Raw genomic sequence first — 19,730 nt, forward strand, 5'->3', positions numbered from 1 at the left:
CACCACCCTGTTCCATATACCAATGTTGCCACCCATTAAACTTTGACTGTTTTTTTTTTTTACCACACGTTATATATATATATATATATATATATATATATATATACGTCTTCAATCCTACGTCCTCTACGTCCTAATAGCTTATATAGAACAGGTTGAATGCGTGAAATGATTGGAGTAATCGTAAACGTTTCCATAGTTAGGGGTCTGGATACGGAAACCCGCCTAACATGGGGATTTACTTATGTGAAATATAGTAGAAGTGTTTGAATGTAAGTGTCTTGTGTCAATTAACAATATGAATAAATGTTTTTATTCTTCACAGTGTCTACCTTACGATCAATCCGTATTTGTGAACTTTACGAAAAAAGTAATGTTTCACAATATTTTTTACCCTCTCCAAGAGCGTGTAATATCCCCTCCACGTGCCAAGCAGTAGCAACAAGCAGACGACGCTCCATCATTATCATGTGGCCCGAAGATGGACTATACCAGCGCCACACACGGAGGAGGTCGAAGACTCCCGAAATCTGAATAAAAGGAGCAGCAGCTCACCAACATCAGTAATCCTAACCCTCTTTCGGCTGCTGTGGGCTGAAAGACTATTCCTAACACCCTCTCGGTTTATGTGGACTGAGTGATTACTCCTATCCCTACTCTAGGTCGCTGCGAGCTGGTACCCACCAAGTTTTAAATTTCTCGGCTGCTGTAGGCTGGGAAATTTCCTACCGGACACTCATCATACACCATATGGATTAAGGTACGCATGTAGAGATCTCTGGATTTTGATTGTAAAGTGAACTGTACAGGGTGAGTCAAAAGTCCTTGGACACCTGCATAAGTTTGAAAATCGACGGTAAAAGTAAAAAGTGATGATGGGAACAGAGGTTTGATGACGGGCCGCAACTTTTGGAGTGTATGTCATTCATGGCCGCCATCTTGAAATCCACCATTTTGAATTTAAGTCATTTTTTAAATGGGAAAGGGGTGTATGACACATCAAATAACACTAGCTTGAGCTCAGGAATTTAGTGGTGTAATTTGTTTTTCTTTTATCTTGTACAATTTAGAAGTTATTAATGTTCAAAGGTGGGAAATTACCTTGATACTGACGCAGCTCTCTCTTTGTTCCAGGTGATCTAAAATGGGTCTGACACGTGAACAGAAGATCGAAATAATCAGGGAAACGCAGCTACCGAACAATAGCAGCTGATTACAACAGACGGCACAGAGACAGAGATCCGATATCGCACAGCACGGTGGCTCACGTGATCACCAAATTCCGGGAGACGGGCTCTGTTCAAGATAGGGCACGTAGTGGGCGACCAATGATGAAACTGCAACGGTAGCTGTTGCGTCGTTTGTGAAAAGTCCTAAACGAAGTACCCGTCGTGTGTCCCTAGCATGTGCAATAAGCCAATCCTCCGTTGTCCGGATATTGCACGCCAATCAGTGGCATCCTTACAAGCTGCACATGCAATATAAACTGAACGAGGATCACCCTGATCGCTGCACAGTGTGACATTTTGATGATCTAGGAGGACAAAATCCATTTTTTCAAGTTATAAATATACATATAATTGCTAGTTATTCCAATAATAGAATAACCAGTTTATCAAAACAACATTTGTTTCCAATTTTGTTATTTAATCTAGCCCATAGATAAGTCCAAGCTTGTCGGAACACCTGCTCAATAGTTTCACAGTGCGCGTTCAAAAATCTGTGATGCGACTTCGCTTGCCCAGTGTGGATCACACGAGTTGTGTAACAGCAAAAGGAAAGTGGGCATGTATTGGTGATCATATTACGTCTGTCCTGTATTGTAGTGTTTCGGTTCAAAACATTTTGTTCGTTCTGAAAAAACGTACGGAAAACTGTAAGTGTTAAACACACAATTATATTGAAATGTAAAAAAGAGTTTTGAGTGTTAGTATATTATTTCGCATTATTCCAGTGTTAAATTGAATGTAAGTTGTTGCTGAGAGTTTAGACTTTCCAAAAAAGAGTTGTTGCGCAAATTTACGCACTTAAAGGATTTTGGTTTTCAATTACAATGGCGCTACGAATTCTCTATCACACTTTATTTGAGATAGGGGTACATAATTAAAGTTCAACGAGATTTGATGCCTTAATGACACATGTTGAGCTATCAGTTGGCTACTCCCCATTATCTGATGATGATTTATCATCTTTTAAGGCGCCACTTAGGACTTTCAGTCACAAACTTGAAGTGAAATGGAAAACAGCATCAAGACATCTCGAACGTTTTCTGCAAAATAACTCCTCTTAGCTTGAAGGAAGTCTTCAATTCCCTTATCTCATGACATCACAGCCTAGTACATCCCAAGGTCATGTTGGAAGGCCACACAAATTCTTCAATGACTGCAGCCGAAAGTCAAAGAAACGTAGAGTGAAGATTCTCATTGAAGAAACGAGCCATGAGGCACTGTCGTTGGCCATTTAACTAAAACTTAGGCAAGAAGGAAACAGGGATTCTGCTTCAAAAAGTAGTATACTAAATAATTGCTTTTTGTTTGTTTGTTTGTTTCTTTGTTCTATTTTCAGCCTGTTTCTTTTTTATTCTAAATTATACGAGTCCACTTTTCATGACGAACTTTTTTTTTTTTTTTTTTTTGTAATAAAAGTAATATATTATAATTTCATAAAACGAGAAAATAAATGACATGGCTTAAAGTATTAAAGTATAATGCAAAAAAAAAAAAAAAATCTAGCAGCCTCGCTCATCCTGTTGAGGCTTCAGAACAAGAAAACAGAAAGAAACGAAATAAAAGAAAAAGTAAAAGAGAGAGAACAAATTGGTAAGAGGCAGTTGCATCTGTCATGAATAAGACCAAAAGAACTTGGCCAAGGAAGGGGAAAGTAGAGGCTAAAAAAAATAATGTTTCCATGCTTTGTTTCAATAACTAGTGGTCATTACTGTTTTCTACAATCAACTTTCCTCTCGTTGTCGTTTTTCTTTATGTGAACAATCTTTTCTTACTTTTTATTTGATGTGTGTCTACGAAAATTGTTATTGCTGACGTGGATCTGATACTACTAGGCCTACTTTTTTTTTTTTTTTTTTTAAATATAGGGTTCAATAGCATGGGTTCAGTTATTTCTACTACTGTATCCCAGATACGTACCTTAAGTCACTTTAACGTGACAGATTCTTGATATAATAATTTTGTCCTCCTAAATTGGCAAAATGTCACACTGCGCGCCGGTTGGAGTTCTGCATGTGAGCTACTGAACACCACGAACTGGATCCTGCGTTTGCCAAGGGCATACTGTTCAGCGACGAGGCGTATTTCGCTTTGAACGGGGAGGTTAATCGACATAATTGTCGATACTGGTGTGACGCAAATCCGAACTGGGTTGACCCGAGTCGAGAACATAGTCCAGCGAAGGTGATGGTGTGTGTGGTGTGGCATATGGGACACCCGCATCATTGGGCCATTTTTCATTTACAACACCTTAACTGCACCACAGTATCTGATGCTGCTACAGGACCTTGTGTTCCCTGCCACACTGAACGCTGACGGCATTTCCCCATCTTATTTTCAGCACGATGGAGCCCCTCCACACTATGGACTTGGTGTCCGTGAATGGTTGGATGAACCACTGCCAGGGAAGTGGATTGGTCGCCGTGGTCCCGTGGAGCGGCCGTCCATATCCCCTGACTTAGTGCCCTTGATTTTTATCTATGGGGACATCTTAAGCAGATAATGCATGCTGAGACAATCCGTGATTTGAGACACCTGGAGGAACGCATCCAACAAGCCTATAACCAAATTTCAGGAGACATTCTCCTCCGCGTGCAGTCAGAGTGGTTGCGGCGACTACAGTTGTGTATTGCACGGGATGGACAACATGTAGAACATGTGTTGCAGCATTCAGTATCAAGGTAATTTCCCACCTTTGAACATTAATAACTTCTAAACTGTACAAGATAGAAAAAAAAAAATACACCACTAGATTCCTGAGCTCAAGCTAGTGTTATTTGATGTCATACACCCCCTTCCCATTTAAAAAAGTGACTTGAATTCAAAATGGTGGATTTCAAGATGACGGCCATGAATGACACACATTCCAAAAGTTGCGGCCCCTCATCACTTTTTACTTTTCCCGTCGATTTTCAAACTTATGCAGGTGTCCAAAGGCTTTTGACTCACCTTGTACAATAGCTTGTATGAACTTCGACTTTTATAATAAACGGGGGAGAGAAACAATCTCGTTTACATTTGTCTCTACCTAAAGAGCGTTACAATATTATCATTTCTTGAATATGCATCTTCTCCCTACAAGCACCCTGCTATATCTTATTTGTAGTTTCTTTACTCTTTAAGACGTGTAATTGGTAAATTTTCTTGATTATTATGCTTCCTTGGCCAAATGTAGTGTTTCATGATATTACATGACTTTCAAGATCTGTAGGAATCCTGTGATTGAATAACGAAAATCACTGAAGAAAAATAAAGCTTACTTTCCCAAATCAGCTGGCAAATGTAAAAGACATCAATAAAGAAAAAACATAATTGTCTTTCTTTTTTCATTTCTCGCTATCACTGTATATAATAACAGTGATCACTGTGATTACAAAAAAAAAAAAAAAAAAAAAACTACGATTACCAGTTTGTTTTAATCATTCAGAACTAACGTTTAACTTGATGCTATAGAATAAAAACAGGGTAACCGTTGAAACACTCATACCGTATTGTTAAATAAAGACTTGCGAGTGAAGTACTCTCTGCATCTCACACCGAATGCAGTGCCTTTAACCGCAGCATGTTTGGTAGTTTAACAGCTTTATATGACACTGACAATGATGTCAAGTTCATCAAGAGTTTTACATAGCGAAAACTTCCCATACATCTTCACAATCGAGGAATGCTCATATATCGAACCAACCTTCCCAATAACAAATCACTTTGTGCACCACCCATTGGAGGACCGAATTCATGTCACCCAAGTATCACAAGGACAATAGTTTAAGAAAAGATATACATGACCGTAAGCTTTCCGTGAATGATTTTTTATTTGAAGCTCAGCCGCTATTTGGTGAAAGGGGTTGCTTGAGATTTGCTCCCTCCCTATGTATGTTTCTTTACTATGCAGCGGTCACGTATTTCTTAAAACACTGTATACACTCTCATACTGCTACCTCTGGTTAAAGGGCAGCGAGTGTTAATGTTAAGCAAAAATATCATTGCCAGTTTTTTTTTTTTTTTTTTTTTTTTTTTTTTTAAATAAAAAAGGCAAGAACGGTGGAGAGAAGACATACGTGCTAAATTCTTTAAGTTGATCTTCTACGTCTTCGTAATGTATTATATTTCTTCATGTTTCTGACCTCGAACACTGAAATAAACAGGATTGCATTATCCTCTTATCATACCGTTACTACCTGGCTGAGCAATGAAGTTACTTGGCTTTTCAGTTATATTACTAATTAAAACTTACGAGTTATTTTGCAATTGCTATCTAAATTTCTTAATGTTATTCTTTTTCTCTGTTAGAGTTTGTACTTGATAATTAGTATGGTGCATTCAGTGTGTAAGTCCATTTTTCGTCATTTTGGACATACCATCTTTACGATCAGTATCTGAAGCTCCTCTCAGAGCTTAAAAGAATTCATGTCCAGGTCCAGATATTGTAAATAACCTATAATGTAAAGGTAGTATTAACTTTTCCCTGTTCTTAAGCGTTCTGTACAAACTATAGGTCTCTTATTCTGCTAACTTCGATAATGTGACTTGATTTCCTAGTGATCTGAACGCACCATACGTGCCTGACTGAGTAATTTTTTTTTAGTACATGTCATCAAAAATGTTCTATTTTTCACTGGGAAACGCAGCTTCCGTTATTTTCAATAAAAGTTTTTTTTTTATCTACATTTGTTCTAAAAATAGCTCTAGCCCTTGTAGAAGCAACAAGTACGCAGATGCCCTGAGGTTCATTATAACGGCAATTCCACAACATGCATTTACAATGTGAACTTCATCATAGCTGTACGTTTAGCATACGCGCTTTCAGCGCGGGAGTCCCGAGTTTCACTCCTCGTGGAAGTTTATGTGCTTTCCGCCCCTACGTTAAGCTGTATGATGAACAGGTTAAATTCTAGATCAACCAACGCATTTACTGTAGTGTCTGCGTATTCAGCTTACTGATCCGAGGGGGAAAAAATATTATTGAGAAATAAGTGAAATTTAGTTTTTTTTTTTTTTAACTCTTTAATTAATGCAAGAACTATTACAAATTTTGAATATCTTATCCATTCAGAGATTAATATCTTTTGTTCCAGAGATCTAGGACAGATAAAGACAGACTAATAGATAGAAACTGTAGAATTCTGAACATATATGCCCATCTCTGGAATTTTACTAAATTCAATATGGCAGTACTCTTGCTTTATCAGATACTAGCAGCGTTCACCCCGCTTCGCTGCGGTCACCCCGGAACGCAATAAACTTTGTTACTTAGATAATTTTTACTTTTTCGCTTTCAAGTGATATGATAAAAACCATAGAAGATTGCAGTAAATGTTAACATTATATCGCCTGTCATTTATGTTAACCCGCCCCGCTTCGCTGCGGTCACCCCGGAAGTTTTCGCTTTCAAGTGATATGATAAAAACCATAGTAGATTGCAGTAAATGTTAACATTATATCGCCTGTCATTTATGTTAACCCGCCGAGTGACACGGTCATGCGGGTTGCATATAAATACGTTTATTTTTACCTATGATGAACTAACAAAGGATTTGTACGTTATGGACACTTGAATGGTCAATTATCTCAAGACACTGGTAATTAAAAATTAAAGTGATATGATAAAAACCATCTAGGGTCCAAATCCTAATAACCCCCCAAAAATAAAAGAAATTGGTTCAGCCGTATTAGCGTGATGAGGGAACAAAGGATTTTGTACGTTCTCTTTTATATATATAGATTGAAGTAAAGAGAAACACTTTCAAACTTAAAAAGGATATATGCTTCATGTTATTGCGATAAATAATTTAACGACTTCTGAAGAGACAAGTACGACATACATTTAGTATTTCTAATTATTTTTAACCATCTTAAAATAAAACTGATCAGTGGTCAAGTATATGGCACGTATAGTTCTCTATTCGGTAGACAGAGCTGAAATACCCAGTAAAATACATAAAAAGAAATGGTTAGGAACTAATTTTAAACAGTAGACCCTTTTCCACTCTCAGCTGTTTATCATTTTCCATGAACCACAAATACAATAAAAATATTGGAAATCTAAAAGTAAATAATCTAGTACTTCAGAAGTGTATTACAAAAGGCCAATTCGCCTAAGGTAGCCAATTTTACAGAGCTGATGAGCACAGCGTAGGAGAAGGAACCAGAAGTCAATAGCCCCTGAAACCAGTAGTGAGTCACGTACAACGCTATGTGAAAGCTGTTGTGGTGAACAGCTATGTCTGTTGAAGTGACACCTTATTGGGAAGGGAACATATATGCACTTTCCGATGCACAATTCAGTGCGTCAGTAATTGTGAAAATGTGTGCGGCAAGGGGTAACAATGTCAGCAAGCGTACAGTAGCAAGGGTAAGCCAGCGCTGTAAAAGCACCGGCCCTAAATATCAAGTGCTGAGAGTGAAAAGGAAACGGACATGTCCAGCCAGGATACCACGCGTTGTAAGAAACATCAGGGCATCACTTGTGAATGAGAACCCACCCACCCAAAGCAACATTCGAACCTCATGCAGGATATCACAGAGCACGGTGTGTTGTATCATAAGGGACAATTTGAGACTGAAAAAACGTCATAAGGCGATGGGGCTTCATGAACACAAGAAAGTTTATGAACAGCACCTTTCAGGTGACAAATTGCAGTAGGTTGTCACTCTGGATGAAGCCTGGATCTACCTTGATGACACCAATAAGCCCAGGGCCATTTTTTATTCACCACATGATGCACACGGCCGCGGCGAGTTTGTCCGTGAATGTCGAGAGAAGTTTTCGAAAGGCTTGATGGTGGTGGCAGGTTTCTGCGCCCATGGGAAGTTGCCAATGCATCGTGTGGATTCGAAGGCCAAGGTGAATGCAACCTAATTTCAAATGGAAATCATGGAACCCTTATACACACCACACATCCCACAGTTGCATGGCAGGGACACTCGGAAGGTGTGGATCCATATGGACAAAGCATCCAGTCACACTGTTCGCAGTTTTGTCGCGTATTATCGGCGTATGGCCACGGAGACTGGTGTGTTTGTTATACCCTTCTCGCCCATACCTGTGAAGACACCAGAGGCGTTGCCGATGGATTTTTGCGTCTGCGAAGGCATCCCACCACTATAAGGGGGCTCTGAAAGCTTGTCAAGCGGTGTGGTCTACAATTCTCCTCACACACCTTCGACACGGACTACTTCAGTGGAAATTGCGTTGCAGGGTGATAGTCCAGGCTGGTGGCCACCGCATCGAGCGCAACCGTTGGTAGAGGAAGCGATTGTCGTGAGCAGGTGAGCGTACAAACTTTGGCGATCTTAGGTGAATTGACCTGTAAAATACATTGGTAGGTTTTTCTAGGGTTTCTTATAGCCCAGAAATCTATAAGAACAGTTCCAGACATGATATCTGTCGAGTATTTACATTTTCGAATTTGCTAAAGGACTTGAAAAAGACTTTTAGCTTATTCAATAGCATTTTATATATATTAAAACGTCTACTTTATAAAATTGCCGTATTGTTAAATTTTCTTACATTATTAACAAATATTTAAGAAAGAATGGAAGTTTAAGAAAGAAATGGAATATTTAAGAAAGAAAATAAACTTAATGTTAAACAAAGCAAAGACTATTCGAAAGGCCATTTTTAAGAAAACTTACTATTTAATATATCGGTCTACAAATACGTAAATACAAAACTTATTGTGCACTCTAAATATGTTTAAGTGTATGTATATATGTAATTCCATGGCGTATGAAGCCTGAAAATACGATACCACATTCACGAAAGCTCTCCATTTTCGTCTGTCCTTAGACAACTGAATCTATCTTCTACTTCTTAACTATTTCTATTTCTGCGAAACCCATCTTAATATTGTCCTTTCTTTTGAACTTAGGTTTTCCTAATGGTTTTTCTCCGATTAGGTTTTCAGTTAAATTCGAAAGTGTTTCAACTTCTTTCCATCCTGGCTACATGATATGCAGTCCTGAGCCTAATATACTTAATGACCCTAAATAAACTGTATAAATTACGCACGTCCTCGTTACGAAGTTTACGTCATTCTCCGTTCCCATCCTCCTACATTCTTGGAATTCAAAATTTTTAAAAAATGAAATCTTTGAGTTTTACGTCCCACGGATATGCCGGTTAGGCTAAAGGAGACGGTGATGATGAGTGATGAATGAAATGGTGGAATGAAGAAAGTGGGAGGAAACGGGAGAACCCCGAGAAAACCCACGCATACGGTGTTTGTCCACCACAAAGTTCACTTGGCGGGGGCTGGGATCGAACCCAGGACCCCAAGCACCAGAGGTGAACGCTCTACCACTGAGCCACCGCGGCCCCTATTCAAAATTTTATTTTCAAATAATTTCAAGTCTGCGTTTCTCCCTCAAAGTAAGCGACTGTTTCGTAACCATACAGCACAGCACGCATAATTATCGTTTTATGTAAGCTTCAAACTATTCGGCAGAATTTGCGAAGACAAAATGGTTTGGAATGAATAACACAATTTTCCTGCTTTCTGTCGATATTTAATTTCGCTGCGGATATGCTGTTACTTATTTCATATATCTAATTAAGAAAAAATCGATGTATTAATAAAACTCAATTTTAACACATGTCAGTGGTCCAGTATGCCTATCACTTTAGCGTTCCTCTCTCTCTCTCTTTAACAGCAACAATCGAGTGCTGAGGTTAAAACAGGTCCGGTGTTAACACTGACACACAGCTGCTGTCGAGCGGTGTTAATGAACTAGGTGAACGAACAAAGGAACGTAGAGACAGGAAACAGCGCCTCTGTGCTCTTTCAGTACATAACCTATGTTTTATTAATTCCCCAGCTTGCACACTAAATACAAGCCATTAAAGTACTAAAATTGGCAATTGTATTAGTCGTCAGCGGTCACTCAAATCTTTCATCTGCAATGACTTAGCAAATGTATCACAACCACTTTAAAATCCTGTGTATTAGACATATCCAAATATAATGAAATTATCATAGTCCAGCTTGTGTGAATAGATGCCGTAAGTACCTGATATTGATTTTTTTCTGTGAGCAAAACTTCACGCACGGTAATCTGTGGGTGCTTGGTTTCGACAAGTATAGTGGATGGCGTGCTGTCTCTAAGCCAAGTCGGTGAATGATATTCCTGGCAGTCCCTGCCACGTATGGTTTTGCATTGTCGTGGAGGTACGACACATCCTTGCAATCCAGAATGATAATGTGGCTTTGTAATTGGATTATTTCAAGGTAGAAGCACAAATTTTGTTTTCAATTACACAAATTGTTATATCCCGTAGGAATCCAGCGCCATTATCAGATTCGAAATTTTATATGAGAAAGAGTGGAGGCTTCATTTCCATTCTCTTTCTGCGTTTGTTAATTACTTAATTGCGATTGAGGATAACAATATAATTTTGTTTTGGTTGCACTAATTTAAAGTAACTAGAAATGAAATCTGCATTTTTCTAAAAATCGGCCTTGTAAAAATGGTTTTGTTTTGGAGATGGGCTTCGTAACCAAAAGGTTAAGAAAATATTTTCAAGTTAAAAATTAAGTCTTCATACAAGTTTATTATGATAGCTGGCTACACTCTTCCTGTTACGCATGGAATTAAAAACAAGGAACAAATCATATAGTTTTTGTTTTTATTTGCAAGCTATATGAAACATATTTGCGGGCCGCTATTTGACCATCAAGCTCTATTCTATTACATACGTTAAGACACTGCAACTGACTCACATTCATGGAACACATTCCATGCAAATTTAAATTTATTGTGGACTAACACTGTTTGCGTGCGTTTTCTCAGGTACTGCCGCTTTCTCCCACTTTCTCATTGCACCATTATCATCCATCTCATCACAGTCCCCTTTAGCCTCGGTGCATAACAATGGGACGTTAACTAAAACTAATTATCGAATACGCCAAATGTAAAGCTAAATCTTCTAAGAACCGTTTTTCAATTAGGAATTTTATTTTCGTAAAGCTCTGTACAGGTACCAGTTGCAATCTTGATAAACACACGCTCGACACTTACATCCTTAAATTTTGTGATTAAACTCAAATGGTCTCCTTACAAAATTAACTTGATTTGCGTTTAAACTCCACCCTGTGGTGAATAGTTTTAAATGTAAAAAGTCAATACTATAATAACTGGTAGATGCTCTAGGATGCATACTTAGAGTCTACTAGATGTTTGTTTTAAACACCAGGCTTTTTAGAGGTCTATTTATGTTTTCCACTTTTTTTTTAATTATATATATATATATATATATATATATATATATATATATATATATAACAAAGAAATTTGTTACTGTTCCCCTACCAGAAAGCCAGTTGAGAAAAATGTGTAGTAACTGACAAAGGCAAACAGAGTTCTCACCTTTAACTAACGTGTGATTCATATCCCTTGATAATTATAACTTTTTCATATTTTGTTTTTACTACGTAAAGAAGTTATAAAAGTTATTAATTTAAAACCTATGCAATGTTAATTTATGATTACATGTTACTGCATATTCTTCATTATTTCATTTTTACAAATGTACTCATACAACGGATTATCAGTTCACTGGAAGTAGGAGAATATATATAAAAAGTAATTGCAAAAAACAAATAAACTGCAGAACACAGTCTCATAATCTTTATTCTTATACTTTAGGGGTTCAATGTGGCTTTAACTCTTTTGATTCTTCACCCAAAGCAAATACTTTAGCTTCAGCATCAGTCGGAGACTATTCCTTTTTTCTAACATTTTTATTCTCTCTTTAAATCTTTTCTTGATATTTTCTGTTTTGTTTTCCAGTACAGGTTTTCAAATATACTCATTTCTCTGCTTGATGCATTTCTAACATAACGGTAATGAATTGTGGTCTTGTGATATTAACACTGGATATCCCTCCAGCAGCATGTACCGTATCTAATACGCTTCTTTGAGCAACCAAGCTCTTGTCCTGCAGATTTTCCACGAAGCACTCTTTGTTAACAAAGAAGTTTTTTTTTTCTACTGCAGCAGCGTTATTATATATATAAATGACAACTTTTGTGTAATTTCAGAATTCGAACACAATTTTAAATACTCTCGTTTCACCGTGTTTGTAACTACAGTTGCCATTTGATGTTTTTCCACAAATGCTTCAAGAGCAAGAGTGATTCACGACTCTTGAAGCAATTCACTGGCAATAGTTTCTGGTAATAAACAATTGGTGCCTTTCGTAACTCTGAACTTCAACGGGCATATTTGCATAAGCTTTTTGCACAGTTCTTGCAAATAATTTCTGCATTCCCCTTTAAAATATGCCGCAGCAGAAAATCCAAGATCAACTAACCTAAGTGGTTTTAAGATTTTCCAATGAGATCAAACTCTTTGGTATAGTTGCACTCTTTGAAGTATTTCCTTTTACGAAGCGGCTTAACAAAATCCGTATCAAAAAGTTTAAGTCATTCCAAACAAACCGAAGTAGGGGACTGACTGTGTCTGGTACTTAACGAGAATTTTTTCTACCTCTACAGATAGAAGTAAAAGCAACCCCAGTGTTGCAGGTAAAAGTACATCATTCATGTTGGTCTTGACTTTACTCAAGTTTGGTGTTTCAGGTAGTTTTGTTTTCACTTTATCGACATAAATTTTTACAGCAGAAACCATGAACATTTGACGATTGATTACTTGAATCTTCCATCCACGTAATGGAGCAGAACTTAAGAGGAAACTTCTGTGTTCCTGAGGCCGAAATGAAGTCTGCTCTTCTAGATGGGAAGTTCTTGAATAAATAGTATAATTATCTCAAAAGCTCAGTTATTTTCCAACCAGCTTCGGTGTGCGCAGACTTGGAAGCCCCGCTAACAATATGTAACTAGCATCCAAGAGCTGTCGACCATCCACTCATAAAGGTCTTCAAGTCACTGAGAAATTTAAAATTAGCATTGGGGCCATCAAAAGAAATTTATAGTAACTTAGAATAATAGGGACTATTGTCCGTGAAAAGTGTTTAAAAATGCATTTAGCAAATCTTGGGCAGTAGAATGACCAAGGATTAATGACGTTAAGTATCGCGTCGACATTATTTTTTCCACTGTCCCAGAAACGAACTGCGAAGTCATTTTAGTGCACCGAGATACTGTTTAGGCTTTCGTCCAAAGACACTGTGAAATAGTCACACGTGCGTAGGTCATGAAGTAATGTCTGCTGGAAACACGAACCTAATCTAAAAGTCGTAACGTACCCTATTTTGTCTTTGTGCAACTGCATTTTTTCGCAATTCCACAATCAGGAAACATTAAGGGAAAGGGAAGTTTTTTTTTTTTTTTTAATTAGATTAATGTAAGTTAATACCTGAAAATGAAAACTAAAAACTTAATTTTAACAACTTCATCTTGCTCCTCTGAATCTGTGGTACGATGCTATCAGGCTCTGCCACTAAGAAACCATAGGTTCGTAAAAATAGATTTTAGAAGTTACTGCTTAATTTTAGAATATGCTGAAAATTAGGTTCCAAAAAAAGGATTTCTAACAGCAAATGCCAACAAGAGTGTGTTACGGCGCAAATGTTTTGCTCTCGTTTGTTTCATTGGGCTTTCGCGCTTTAATTATCGGGTTCCCGTAACAAATAGGTAAAAAATTAAAGTTTCACTTCTTGAGCAAATGTTTCCAATTTTTCTTCATTTCCAGTTCAAGTGCCATTTTCTCTGACTTTTGCGTAAAATTTCCTTTTCCAGTTTTCCCTGACTTCTAGATTTGTACTGTAGCAAACTGCCACATAAAAATATGAATAGAAATTTCACCTAAAGACTTTCTAGGTGTACGGCAACTGACAGAGAAAAGCGTAAAGAAATAAGGAAAAAAAAAGTGTCACAAGAAAGTGGATGCAGTGACAGAACTCAGCTCAGGTATCCCCGTGGTCGCCATCAACATACTCACAGAACATAAGCCTTTAGGAAAAGTGAGGATTTTTCTATTATATACAGAGAAAAAGGTAACATTGAGAAAAATCCAAGTTTATTAAATTCCAGTTTTTTCAGGAATAAAAAAAAAAATCCAGATTTTCTAGGTCAGTAGACATCCTGATACTTAACTTAGGAAAGAACTCACATTTCATCGCTGTTGTGGGTTTTTCTTAAAATTTAGATTATATAGATTACTGACACGGGAAGGTCCCACAAGTTGTCGCTAAAATCTGATTGCCACATACCACATTTGATAGAGCATCATGAAAAATGAAAATGAGCAAAATTTAAGATGCTATAGACCAGAAGGGTAGGAGCCACGGGGCTTCAAAATTTGAATATCCAAAAAATTATATCATGGAATTATGTACGTTTAAAGTAAATAACTTGAAAACCGTTAAGGCAATCAAAACAAAAATTGCACAATATAATAAGAACAAAGTGCCTTATCGAAAACCACAAATAGTGTTACCATAGATATAGAGTTTTGCCAACTCAGCAAAACATATTTTGTTTGAAATAGTATCTTATGCAAATGTACACAGATTTAAAATGCACTATTATCACTAAACATAACAGTGAAGTATAGTGGTACAGTATTGCACACTGTTGGAGCTACGTGTGCTGAAAATGTACAATGGAGAAGTCTGATATGTGGCAACAGATGATAATAAAGGAATCTGGGCCTCATACTATAAATTTAGTTCAAATGCATAACACCGATAGTAGAACATAGTAAAATGTCAGCAGTGTTACAAAATATTGATGCATTTGAAAAACGAAACTGAGTGATGCCATTTTTACGTCCTATGTCAGCTCCGAAGCTATATAGGACGGGACCTATAGTGTAAAGTGAGATCCGAACCACTATGAATGAAAAAGGTAACGAAATGTAAGGTGAAAAGTACAACAAAAGCATGTCCGAGGCGGAATTGGAACCCGCGATCTCTAATATGTCGGTTGTCTAGCCTTCTAGACCAGACGGCTATCCGGGTCGACTAAAAACGCAATGAGGTAGTAATAAAATAATTATATTTCCAATGTGAATATGGTAATATTATAGTGCACAAACATAATCATATGGTATGTAGGAGAGGAAGTAAAAGAATATGTCACTTCATACGAAAGACAAACCAAGAAAGTACTTTTCCAAATGTTTATAAGAAATCTGGAGAACCAGTTTACAGAATTAGAAAACACATGTTTCTTTCCTCACGTGTATCATTTTGTTTTCACGAGTTGTCTGCTTATTCACCGGGGCTACAGAAGTATAATGAGAAACCCTCGCTTTTTTCTAATACATTCCTTCATTACTCTTTGTTAACATAATATCAGACTTCTCCATTGTACATTTTCAGCACACGTGGCTCCAACAGTGTGCAACACTGTACCACTACACTTCACTGTTATGTTTAGTGATAATAGTGCATTTTAAATCTAAGCACACTTATATATGCTGTTATTTCAAACGAAATATTTTTATGCTGAGTTAGCAACACTGCTTCACCTATGGCACCACTGTTTATGGTTTTCGATAGGGCACTTTATTCTCATTATATTGTGCAACTTTTGTTTTGATTGCTTTAACGGTTTTCAAGATATATACTTTAAACGTACATAATTCCATGATATAATTTTTTGAAGCCCCGTAGCTCCTATCCTTCTGGTCCATAGCACCTTAAATTTTGCTCATTTTCATTTTTCATGATGCTCTATCAAATGTGGCATGTGGCAATCAGAGTCTAGCGACAACTTGTGGGACCTTCCCATGTGAGTGTTAACAGGATGTCTACTAAAATTCCAAAATGCAATTTCGTGACTTTTTCTTTACCAACTCATAAAATTTTCTAACATTTTCAAGAGCGAATTTGCGTGCGAATTAGGCCCAATTTTCATCCATGCGATAGAAACGTACTTTGCTTGCGATTTGGTAGCTTCTAAAGCCAACCATAGACATTTCTGGTGGTAAATTTTGACGTTTTACAGAACAAAAAACTTTCCAATCTGTACTTACATTTGTAGTTAAAAAAAAATCGTGACCCAAAAGCTAAATTTCGTGACTTTCATGGCCGTTTTCTGATTTCGTGACTTTTCCGTGACATTCGTGACCAATAGACACCCTGGTTAAGAAAAACGCAACAGCAACCAACGCAAGGTGAATTCATTTCTAAGTCGATACTAGTTTCTTCTGACAAAGCAAGAATAATTCGAATTGATGCAAAGATACATACCGATCTTTCATATATGAAGAGTGTAAAGTAGTTTAACAGAAAGTACACTACTAGAGCAAAATAAATGAGTCCATATGTTATAGTACAACATTATTCCATTACACAAATTTAATATTTTGTACAACTAAAACTGCCTTTTTATTCTAGCTTCTTTCAAATTGTTCTACGTGGAAACGAAGATCTCACCTTGCATACACTGCAAACGTGAACAAGAGCTTTCATCGCCGCCTTTTTCTGTTCATTGGCATTATGCCCTTGCTGCTTTTTCATCTTCGCCTGCTTTTCAGCAGCTTTTTGTTGAGACTGCAACTTCTGTTGACCTCTTGCCATTATGACGACCTAAAGAAGAATTATATAAAAGAGAGCAAATGCTATTACCTGAATGGTGACAAAAACAACTACAGCATGTATAAAACGTTAATGTATGATCAGTTTCGTTTACGTTCTTATATGTTAATGTACCTTCTCCAAAACATAATTGCATGCCCGAATTTTTCTAAGTCCCTTAAAATTCTAAGTTTGGCAACAACGCATTCTGAGTAAGAAGTGGGGAAGGAATGAAAAAAGAAACAAGACTTATGAACACACATCACAGTTTGCTGTTTGAAATTCTCAGTTGTTCTTTTGTTACTTCTAATAACGATACTTCTAGTACAAAACAGTACCTTAGCATTAATGCAGCAAACTTTTTTGTTTTTTAAAAAAGAAAACACACATACTTCAACAAGAAACAAAATTCGACATAAAAGCAGGGGTAGTCAATGAGTTCGTTATCTATCAATACAACTGAAGGAGCGTTCTCTAGTTGTTGCGATAGCCATGCGTGTTATATAGTCTATTTTTGTGATGATGCAACACTTTTTAACCTGGTTCGAATCACAGTCGATGCATTATTATTATTATTACTATTATTACTATTATTATTATTATTATTATTATTATTATTATTATTATTATTATTATTATTATTATTATTATTATTATTATTATTATTTTGTAATTTTTCAGTCATTCTTGCCGTAAATTTTTATAGTATATGTATTACACGGAGGTGATGGACAACTTTCTAATTTATCCAAAAATAAGATGTACAGGCGTAAAACCTTTCCTATATATCTCAACGTAAGTCCCCCTTAGTGCAAATCACTTCTTGCATCGATCCATAAAATTTTCGTAAACCTGTAAATAAATCCGGAATTCTGGTGTTCAGGAAATCGGTATCAGATCTAATACCTCCTTCATCACTACCAGAACGCAATTCGTATTATTATTATTATTATTATTATTATTATACGCATCTTTGGCATGGAAGACCCGGGTTCGATTGCCGGCGGGTAATCATGTGGTTCGGGACTTATGTTAAGCTGTAGGTTTACTTCTTATATAGCTTCACTCCTGAAAGGGGCGCTAAACTCAAAATCTATTATTATTATAATTAGGAAATAGAAAAAAGGTTTTAGGGTACTAAAATTTGGTGAGACATTTTATTTCTTTCCAGTATGGACTTTATTGTTGTCTTGGTGTATCAGAACCATTTTAGATAGGTTTTCACGACGATCTCTTTTTTTTTTTTTTTTTTTTTTTTTTCACTTAAAAGTCTTAATAGCTCTGAATAGTATCCACGCTTGCTAGAGTCAATTGCATCTCACAACAATGCACTCAGTTACTAAATACCTTGGCCATCACCTTACTCCGAACATTCTCACTTAGTATTTTACGAGAGGAGATGAGGTATGTTCTCTACTGTTTTCAAATCGGTTTTGTCTCAGGTTCAAAACCGATAGTGGATTTCTTGTATAGTGGATGTAAGCCATACATTGAATTATGATATTAAAAACTGATTGTGTCCTCTTTGAAAGATAAATGATGTGCTCAAAAGTAAGATATCTTTCACACTTTCCTATAGAAAAGGTTGTCTGAAGAGAAATCAAAGGAGCTGAGGCCATAGTGGGACACTATTTGGTATATCTTAAATCCTGCGCAGAGCGATGTTTCAACTTCGAGGGGAAACGTACACCTAGAAGAAACACTGAACTCGCTGCCAACTGTGTTCAGTATTCAGATTTGGAAACCTGCCTTGTCAATATTTTCCTCATGCTCTGCCACATTTGTATCTTCAAGACTTCATCAAAGGATGTTGTAACTTCTGATACAAAATGCCTATAATTTCTATAGCACACCAAAAGTTTTGATTTTGCAATACTGTCATGGGTAACATCAATGTTTTCTGGACCAGTATTATTGAAGGTTCACTGCAGCGAAGTTAATTAAAAAATACCTTTGACCTTTTAGAAATCTGCAACACAAATTCTCACAGTAGCATTAGAAGTTGCACGGTTCCTCAACAATTGACACATATCTAGTTGAATTTTTGGTGTGATATCTTACTAGTAGAGGTACCCAAAAAAGCTCGGTAATACGCACCACAGAGCCGGTTATGTTGCGATGAGCTATCCGCTCTGTCCGACTCGGCTCAGATGAACCACCCTCTCGATTCGGCTCGGTTGAGGTCGGCCACATTTCGGTAGACGTGACATATGAGCGGTCTTTCTGAGCTCGGCTCTGTGGGGAACAAGTCGCGAGCCGACCAATTAAAACCAACTGCACAATTAGAGTCGGCGCGTTTTATTCAACGCATTCAAATGGACCGAGTTTCGTCGCTCAAGGTTAGATTGGTTGTCACTTTTATGGAAGTGACTGTATGTCCGGCTTAGTGAGTCCTCCTGTATCTGATCTCTCCTTAAAAAATCCTTGGTTCGACTGTGAAGAGAATTGTTACAAAACAAAGTTCTTGTAAAGTCAGGTGTAAATATCCTACTCGATAAATTTCTTGTATAGCTATCTTGAAGAATTAATGTCTTTACGCAGTGTTCAGCAGCTTTTATCAATTCAGGTGAGCAGGGCCATGGTTTTTATTGGCCATTTGGAAAACAAACACTACAAAGAACGAGGTTTTTTTATTATTGAAAATAAAACTTCACAGGTTTTGTTTACAACACCATGTTTCGCATCCATACAGCACCGTAGGATTTTCACTGGAGAAAAGATATTCAAGTGGCAATTAACTCACATTTTATTTACTGTTTATGCACTCTGCTGTTCTGTTGGAGATATCAGTAAAAGTGTTTAATGAGTATAATTTGGGTAACAACGACACCTGATATTCTCTCATACTTCACAGCGTAAGCGTGAAGATTCATGAATTATCGAAAATGAATTTTCTAAAAGGTAGTCCAAACTTTTGAATATATATAGGATAATTTTGAATAGGCCTAATATAGGCACATCAAAAGCCAAAATGATGATATAGAAGTATAATTTGACAAAAACGTGAAATATCTTGTCTA

At 37.0% G+C, this 19,730-nt stretch overlaps 1 protein-coding gene across 2 annotated transcripts in view; it reads right to left on the reverse strand.

Moving 5' to 3' along the window:
- Positions 1–19,730, reverse strand: part of LOC145683914 (zinc finger protein 706-like) — a 65,377-nt gene that overhangs the window by 8,912 nt on the left and 36,735 nt on the right. For both annotated transcript variants that reach the window (XM_081755590.1, XM_081755589.1), the window contains one exon: positions 16,570–16,722. In XM_081755590.1, the coding sequence (XP_081611716.1) occupies positions 16,570–16,713 (144 nt within the window). In that variant the 5' untranslated portion in view covers positions 16,714–16,722. The remainder of the gene's footprint in view (positions 1–16,569; positions 16,723–19,730) is intronic.

The sequence above is a fragment of the Thermobia domestica genome, chromosome 4, assembly GCF_964235325.1.
Source record: "Thermobia domestica chromosome 4, izTheDome1.hap1.1, whole genome shotgun sequence".
NCBI classification, from domain to species: domain Eukaryota; kingdom Metazoa; phylum Arthropoda; class Insecta; order Zygentoma; family Lepismatidae; genus Thermobia; species Thermobia domestica.